Here is a 7,926-nt window from a genome sequence, read left to right on the forward strand (position 1 = left end):
TGGTTCGGTTCGGTTCAGTTCAGTCGTTCAGTCATGTCCGACTCTTTGTGACCCAGTGGTTAAAACTCCCTGTTTCCATTGCAGGGGACATGGGTTTGATCCCTGGCCAAGGAAGATCCCACACGCTGTGTGGCATGGCCAAAAAGAAAAAGAAGATGTTCAAGGAGCTTCAGCCCAGAATGAGATCCGCAGGTACAGGTACCAAAACAAGCAGCAGAGAAAAACAACCTGATGCAGCCCGATTTAATGAACCAAGTCACATCATCCTTCACATTTGTGTTGCACGTTTCAGTGTACATCACATTTTCACTTCCTTCATCTCATCGGACCCTTGGGTTTGCCAGAGGATTCAAGCATGGAGGAAGGGCCCAGGAGGGCTCTGGAGTGGGGGTGGGGAGGATGAGGGCAGGCACCCCTGTGAGCTGACGGGGGGTGTTGTTTACAGTGGGTGAGGATCTCTGAACAATCTAGAAGAGCAAAACAACCGACATCACTGGACCTACTGGGTAATTTCACCTTGGGGATGACTCCCCAGGGGGACAAGCCCATTGAGAATGAAGTAGTAAGTACCGGGGTGTGTCCAGCAGCTGTGGGAAGTCTGAGGTGCTTTCCTGATTGGTGCTGTCAACTGGAAATAACCTCTGTCTCCTTCTACCTTATTCTGTGGTTGTTTGTGAACATCTTACCCGCACAGGGGAAGGTAAGCTCTTTGAGGCTGGGCTCATGCCCTTCACCCCTTCATTCATTCACTCATTCTCTTATTCGTACATTAACCAATTAAATAAGCAGTTGCCGGGCCTTCCATGTGCCAGGCATCCATGTACCAGGCAGATGGGCAGACCTAGATAAACAAAGGACACCACCTTTTCTCTGCTGGAGTTTACAGTCTATGGGAAAGAGAGATAATAGCAAACAAATAAATACCTAACAGTAACATGTATCCAGAAATTTCACATTGTGAAAACTACCACGAAAGAAAGAGCTAAGAAGCGAGAGTCTAGCTCTGGGGAGAGGGGAGGGACTTGGCAGCTGGAACCATATTCCCAGGCCCAGGAAACTCAACAAGCATCCACCGAGTGCATTGAGTGGATGGAAGGACAGTGTCAAGGAAAGAAACTCAAATATCCCCCCGGCCAGGAATGGCCAGGCAGGTCATGCTGTGTCTGTAGAATGAACTTCGCATAACAAGTGTGGAAAAAATGATAACGTGGGATCTTGCAACACACAGCAATACGCACCCGAGCAAATTCAAATGTAAAAAGGGGACGGGGTGGCATGCATATGCTGAGGGCAAGCACACAGATGTTCAGTAGACCCACAGCTCACAGAGCCTGAGCCCCAAACAGGACCTCACGAGGCGTCTGGCCGCCCACTCCTGCCACGTGAGAAAGTGATCTTAGGGCTGAACAGAACAATGTCTTTTATTATTATTGTTTGAAAAGTACATTATGATCTGTATAAATGTGTTTTAACAAACTACACTCTGAATTCAGGGTTTCAGGCTTGCTGTTTTGTGTTCTCTGTGGAGTCACCTAAGTTTCCAAGTAAAAGCTCGGGCTGGGAGAGGGCCGGCGAGGTCTCCCCGACGGACGGGCAGGGTTGGTTTTGGTTTTTGTTTGTATCTGAGTCAATAGCGGTTCCCGAGGATGCCGTGCCCGGGTGCAGCAGTGTGGAGAGCAGAGCCAAATCCAGAAACTTCGCAGTTGTGTGGACTCTGAATCCAGCTGCTGAGGCTGCCTGCGGAGAGCAGGGCACAACGGCGCAGGAGTCCCGAGCCCCCCACCCCCACTCCCCTGGGGCTGAATGGCCTCTGAGGCCTTTCACAGAAGACCCAGCAAGGCTGCACCCCTGCTGGGGGTTGTCCACGGACACCCAGACAGCCTCAGCTTTCCGAGTTTTGTTTTTCTCTCATCTCTGATTCTGCTGGAAAAACACCCAAACCCTCTGGCCAGAGCGCCCCTGACCTAGCAGCACCTGCAGACAGGGGGGCCGGAAGTCAAGCTAAAACGGAGGAGGAACCAGCTTGTGCTTCCACCAGGCCCCCGAGGGACTGGGCTGGATTCCCCCAGTGGGCAGCGGGGCATGTGCCCACCAAGGGGGCCTCGGGCTGCATTCTGGGAGGAGGAAGGCTGAGGAGCAGCCCCACATCTGGGCCTCTTAGGAAGGAGCGGGGCCTTCGGGACTCATGAACAAGGGGACACATTTGGAGATGGTTCCCCAGGACAAAGCTGTCCCAGGGTTCTCTCCTGATGGCCCTCCTCCTCCTCCTCTGGCTCAAAGCCTCCGAGCTACAAAGTCCTTCAGGGGAGGCAGCTGTGATGTAGTGGAAAGAATGCCACACTTGGAGTCTGAAGGTCTGTGTGTGACTTGTGGCCAATTATGGTAATCATCTCCCTGGGCCTCGATTTCCTCTTTTGTAAAGTGGGGATGAAGCTGTCCCCTTCCAGGGTTATGCTGGGGAAAGATCATATAAACGAATACGGAGGTGCTCCATAAAATCTTATTGGCAGTGAAGAGATGCTCCATATATAAAAATCTGGGGGACCCAGTGAGAGAATCTGATTCATGTTTTGTATTTTGGATGTGGTGGTGGTTATTCAAATCTGTACATGTGCTGAAACTCATGACAAGAAAACTTAACTGTAGGATAATTTTCTAAAAACCAGCATCTGGTTCAACTCCTTTCCTTTGGAGAAGTCTTATGATTCCCATTTTGTAGAAAAAGCAACTGAGATCTGAGATAATTATCACTTCCACCAGCATCACTCAGCTTTGTTTCCACTGCCTGTCAGTTCTGGGGGCCAGGGCCCCACACGACAGACACGCAGACACCCACAGTGTAAAAGCCTCTAAAACAGAAGAACAGGCCATCGAGGGCTTCTACATCGAAACCACGAAATCAGTGCCCTTTGGGGGTGTCTGGTGGACAAGGCAGGCCTCCCTGCTCAGATGACTCTCTGTCAACAGTGCCTCAAAGCATTAGGAAAACAGTTATTCAAAAATATTTAATTGTCAAAAAAAGCCAAGGCCTCCCTAGACTGAGGGCAGCCCCAAGCAGGGGGAGACCCTGCCTGGGGGGAGAAGTGAAGACTCCATCCCACCCCCAGCCGGCTGCCCAGGGTCCCTGGTGGAGGTCGAGGACAGAATTAGCCCCACTATGCAAAGCAGCAGGAGAGGAAGAGCTCCAGTTCAGTGGAGGCAGATGCCAAAACAAGTGCGTTTCCTCTGGCAGCCCAGAGACCAGGGAGGGAGGAGGCCCGGCCAGGCCCAGCCCCGGCCTGGCTCAGTGTGGTCACCGCTGATCAAAGCAGAGATGGACCTTTACCCCAGGTGTGGGGTCCTTGGCCACCTGCCTGCCTCACCTGCAATTCCAGCTGGAGCTGCTCTGACTCATCCCTCCCTATGCTGACCTTGATTCTCCAATTAGACTGGCAGCTCCCTGAGGGCAGGGGTTTCTCCCACCTGAATCCAGAATGAAAGTGGCAAATCCAGAGCATGGTCCCCCCAAGGTCAACAGGAAGTGGAGCTCAGTCCGGCTCTGCACACAGAGGTGCACTGAACTTCAGGTCCTAGCCCTGAGCTGCTCCCAGTCACTCCCGCAGCAGGCGGGCTGGGGATTGTTTTGCTTCTGATTTTATGCAGAAAGTCTGAAGGGGTTATCTGACTAAGAATCCCCAGGCTTCCCCACCACAAGGCCTCTTGATTTGGGAATCTCTCTTGCATAGCTCTGGGTCAAATGAAAAAAAATAAAAGAAAAAAAATATATCTCCAGCATCTCATAGTTTAATGTTTGACCAAAATCATATCCATACCTATACATTTATTGAATGACAAAGAACAATTTTTGACTGTGAAAAGTTAAAGTCAAAGTTCGTAAGAAAAAATGTATATACAATTTCCAGGCTTGGTGGAGGACAGGAGGGTAGAGTAGAGGCAGGGGAAGCCCTGCCCTCAGGGACCTTCTAGTTTAACTGGAGAACAAGGCCAAGACGGGCAATGCAAAGTTGTAGCTACACCAGAGCTGTGGAGGACAGCGTCCAAACAGGGACCAGATAGGGGCTGGGGTGTTTTGGGAAGGCTTCCTGTAGGTGGAGGACTTTGAAGGACAAGAGGACTGGGGTGGGTAGGGGAGGGTGGCTCCTCTAGGGCTGAGACGCTCGAGTCCTGCAGAACTCAAGCACTGCTTGTCAGCTGGAGAGGAGGCAGGACGCGGGCATCCCCACCAAGAAGAAGGACCAGTCCAGTCAGACCTTCTCTGCTGTTCAGGGTCCCGCCAGAGTCAGAGCGGGGAAAGAAAGCAGACACAACCACAGGTCCCAACTGGGCCTCCAGAGAGAGCCGGACATGAGCTGAGCAGACCTCCCCGCCCCCAGGCCGATGGGTGCCCAAACGTTTGTGTCCAAACAGGTACCCTTATCAACTCCAGAACCACAGACGTCACAAGCCTGTGTGTGTTTTCTCAAGACACACTGTTTATTCCACGGGGGAAAGGGCTCAAGGCCAGCAGCCCCCTGGGGTGGGGCAGGGCGGGAGAGAGCAGGAGAGAACGGGAGAGGGACGAAGCTCTTGTGGCCCATCTGCGGCCACTTGGGGTAGGCTGTGACCCTGCCCCGGCTCTCCAGAGAAGCCAGGCTGCTCTGAGTCCACTTGCAGGTTCCAGACAAGTCTCTGCCTTCCCTGGCCTTCACAGGGCCATGGATCCCCCACATAGGACCCCCAGAAGGCGGGGTCCAGTCTAACCCCCGAGGACCCCCTTGCTCCTAATCACTGCCCTGCAGCCCTTCTATGCCAGTCCCTTCCGTGAGAGATGGGGACCAAGGGCTGGAGGGGCAGGTGGGTCTGGCAGGCCTGCTTTGGAGGCTGACGGGGGTCCAGGGAAAAGTGGGGGACGTCTCTGAAGCAGTCACTGAGGGCCCAGCGGGCTGTGCCCAGGAGCATGGGGAGGGCCAGCCCCTCACTCCTGGCCTGGGTGCTCACCCACCGACCACTTCACCTCCCCTGTCCGCAGAGTCACTATGTCTTCATAAGTGGCCGTCTGGTCAATATCCAGGCCCTGGAGAGATGAAACGGAGCTCAGGCCTTGAACACTCCCCTGGCCTCACGCCGATGGTGCCTCTGACTGCCCCCCTCGGCCCTCGGAGCTTCCAGGAGTATGGGGGGGTCCACCTTGCCCCTTACCTCATAGGTGTGATCTTCCTCCATCCCGGCCTTGCTGTCATCCTGGCGGGGGAGGGATGGAGAGCAGAGTGTTAGCTTCCCCCACCCCATCCACTGCTGGGCCAGGCTGGGGAGGGCCAGGGAGATTGGTCTTGGGTGAAGGGTCAAGGGTCAAGGGTCAGGGTTGAGGGGCACTCTGTGAGAACAGCTGATGAATAAGGGAGTGTTTGAATGGGTGAGTCAGTGGGTGGGCTCTGGGGCTGGGGAGACAGAGACCCTGCCGGTGTCTGGCCGGCCCCCACGGTCACCTTGTCCAGCAGCAGGAAGATGGGCACAATGATGAACAGAATGATAAGCAAGGTCTGGATCATGATGATGCCATCTTTCAGTGTGTTCCGCCGCTTCAGCTGGGCCAAGGTGCTGAACCCTGGGAGGAGGTGGGTGGACGTGGTGAGGCTTGGTGGGACCTGTCCCTGCTTTGGGCCCGGACCCCTCAGGACCTGCTTCTCCGCGGCTCTCCCAGGTGCCCGGGGTCACAGCCACCCAACACGGTGTGACCCTCCCTCCTACTGGTGGAGGGCTGGGGTGGGGTGGGGTGGGGTGGGTGTTGGTGGGGCTCCAGGAGCACCCCATGCTCTCCCTGGCTGGTGGGGGGTAGCGGGGTGGAGGGGTGGGCCCCACACACACCCATGACCCGGAGCTCAGTGCCACAGCCGTGCTCTGTCCTCTGGGTCCCCTTGGCACACTCCTGCTTGCAGAAGTAGATGCCATTGTCCTGAAACTGGACGCTTCGGATGGTGAGAACGGCCTCAGAGTTGTTATGGGACTGGAGGATGCGGCCCTGCTCCGCGTGAAGTGTCTTGGGCTCTGAGTCCGGCTTCGGCTTCCGGAACCAGCTCACGAGACCATCATCCTCCACGTGGCACCTGATCTCCACTGTGGAGCCCCGTTTCTTGGCCACGAAACGTGGGTGCTGCCAGATCCGGGAACAAGTGTTTCCTGTGGGTGTCAGGGCTAGGGTCAAAATCCTGCTCCTTGCATTCTGGACCGCCGGCCGACCATGGTCCGCCACCCCCGCAACCATGGCCCCTGTCCCGGGCAGCGCTGACCCCTGGCTTGGTCTCCTGGCTTGCCCTTGCTTCTCAGAGTGTGGGACAGTCATGAGGCAGAGGTGTAGGGGAACTGAGCCATGTGAGGAGCTGCGGGCCACACCGCCGGACCCCGCCCCTTCCTAATGGCCCACTCTCCCCATTTGATTTTCCTTTAGAAGGGCCTGGAAACTTCCAACGCCTTTCCATGCCCCTGATGCAGGCCTCACCTTCTGAGGCCAGAGGGCCCCCAGGACAGCCTCTAACCTGGCCTGGTGTTCTCCCCTCTCCCTGTCCACACCAGCCCCCAGTCCTCAGGGTGACCCCGCAAATCCTCAGCCTGGCAATCAAGGCTCCCGCATCAATCTCCTGCCCATGTCTCCCTTGTCACCCCTTCTGCGTGGTCCTGTTCCTCTTTTTATTCCTATGCCTTTCTCAGCTTGCCACACTCCCCACCACCCATCTGCCCCAGGAGACCTCCCTCCTGCTTGGTCCCCAGTCAGGGGTGCCCTAGGAACCCCTAAGACCCTGCAGCCTGTTGGGGGCCCCCAAGGTTGCAGGCTCCTGCTGGGGCTAAGCCCAACTCCCCAGCCAGACAGCCCAGGCCTACATACCCAGTGGGATCCCCTCCTCCCTGATCTTTGGGACTCATGTTTGACGTGGGTGACGCTGGAGAAGTAGGGGTTGGAGGAACTTTAGAGCCAGGTCTTACAGAGGGAGACAGACCCTCAGGAGGCCTGGGGATGGGTGGGGAGAACCCAAGGGGGCCAGGGCGCCGGGACGACCATAGGGCAGCTTGCGGACAGGGACCCCCACGTTGGACACAGACATACATGCTCCCAGAAGGTTCAGGGGAAGTTGCTGACCTTTGGGATCCCGGAGCAGGTCATCTGTTTTGTCCGCCAGCACCTTCTCACCTGCTGGGTGGGAGGAAGTGGGCGGGGCTGGTCCTTCCGAGTTGGCTGCCCCGCCCCTGCATTCCCAGACCCACTTCCTCCCCGCAGGACATCAGCTCCAAGATCCCTGCCCTGGAGAGTCTAGAGCGGGGTGGGGTCACCAGAGGATCTGATTCCCAGCCCTGCTTCTGCCCTCGGCCTTTGAGTGGGCTCTTGGATGAGAGGGAAGAAGTCCCGCCTGGAAGGCTCTACCGCCTTCCAGACCAGAGCACCAAGTGGGGAGCAGGCCTGTCCCAGGTCTGGTGCGGGGCGGCCTCTCCACCGCTTCCCCCACCCAGGGCCCTGTAGCGCCTGGGGGTGAACGACCCTCTCTCCTTTCTTCCTCCCCGGCCTAGCTCTTCTCCGAGGTCAGAGCCACCAGCACCTCTCCCCCAGCTCAGCCCGACACCCTCCGGGCTGGAGAAGGGCTGGGGGCTGCAGACTCCAGAGCCCACCAGCCCCTCAGCCTGGCTGATTCCCACAGACCCGGTCCCCAGGGCTGTCAGAGGGAGACAGGAGGCAGCAAAAGTGAGAGACGGAAGGCGGAGGAGGCAAGAGCAGGAGACAGCAGCAGTGGAAAGAGCGAAACCAGGGGGCCTCTGGGCCCCTCGAGCAGTACCTGAAAGGAGCAGCAGCCCCAGCACCAGCCAGTTGTTGAGCCCGGGAATCAACGCCGACCCTGCCATGCTCACCCTGTCTCCAGCCCCAAGCCCGTGACAACGGAGGCTCCTGGGGGAAAACGTGTA

General features: G+C 56.7%; 1 protein-coding gene across 2 annotated transcripts; it reads right to left on the minus strand.

Annotated features, from left to right (window-relative positions):
* Positions 1 to 3,812: 3,812 nt before the first annotated feature.
* Positions 3,813 to 7,926, minus strand: CD79B (CD79b molecule). 2 transcript variants are annotated; one of them, XM_005911096.3, is made up of 6 exons: positions 7,800 to 7,926; positions 7,112 to 7,162; positions 5,845 to 6,156; positions 5,466 to 5,584; positions 5,179 to 5,220; positions 3,813 to 5,053 (listed from the first exon to the last, which is right to left on the minus strand). In XM_005911096.3, exons 1-6 carry the CDS (start codon positions 7,864 to 7,866, stop codon positions 4,955 to 4,957), a joined length of 690 nt encoding a protein of 229 aa, XP_005911158.1. In that variant the 5' UTR covers positions 7,867 to 7,926; the 3' UTR covers positions 3,813 to 4,954. The 2 variants fall into 2 exon arrangements, with proteins under 2 accessions (XP_005911158.1, XP_005911157.1); XM_005911095.3 differs by having other exon boundaries at positions 7,112 to 7,165.

Source organism: Bos mutus, chromosome 19, assembly GCF_027580195.1.
Source record: "Bos mutus isolate GX-2022 chromosome 19, NWIPB_WYAK_1.1, whole genome shotgun sequence".
Classification (NCBI taxonomy): domain Eukaryota; kingdom Metazoa; phylum Chordata; class Mammalia; order Artiodactyla; family Bovidae; genus Bos; species Bos mutus.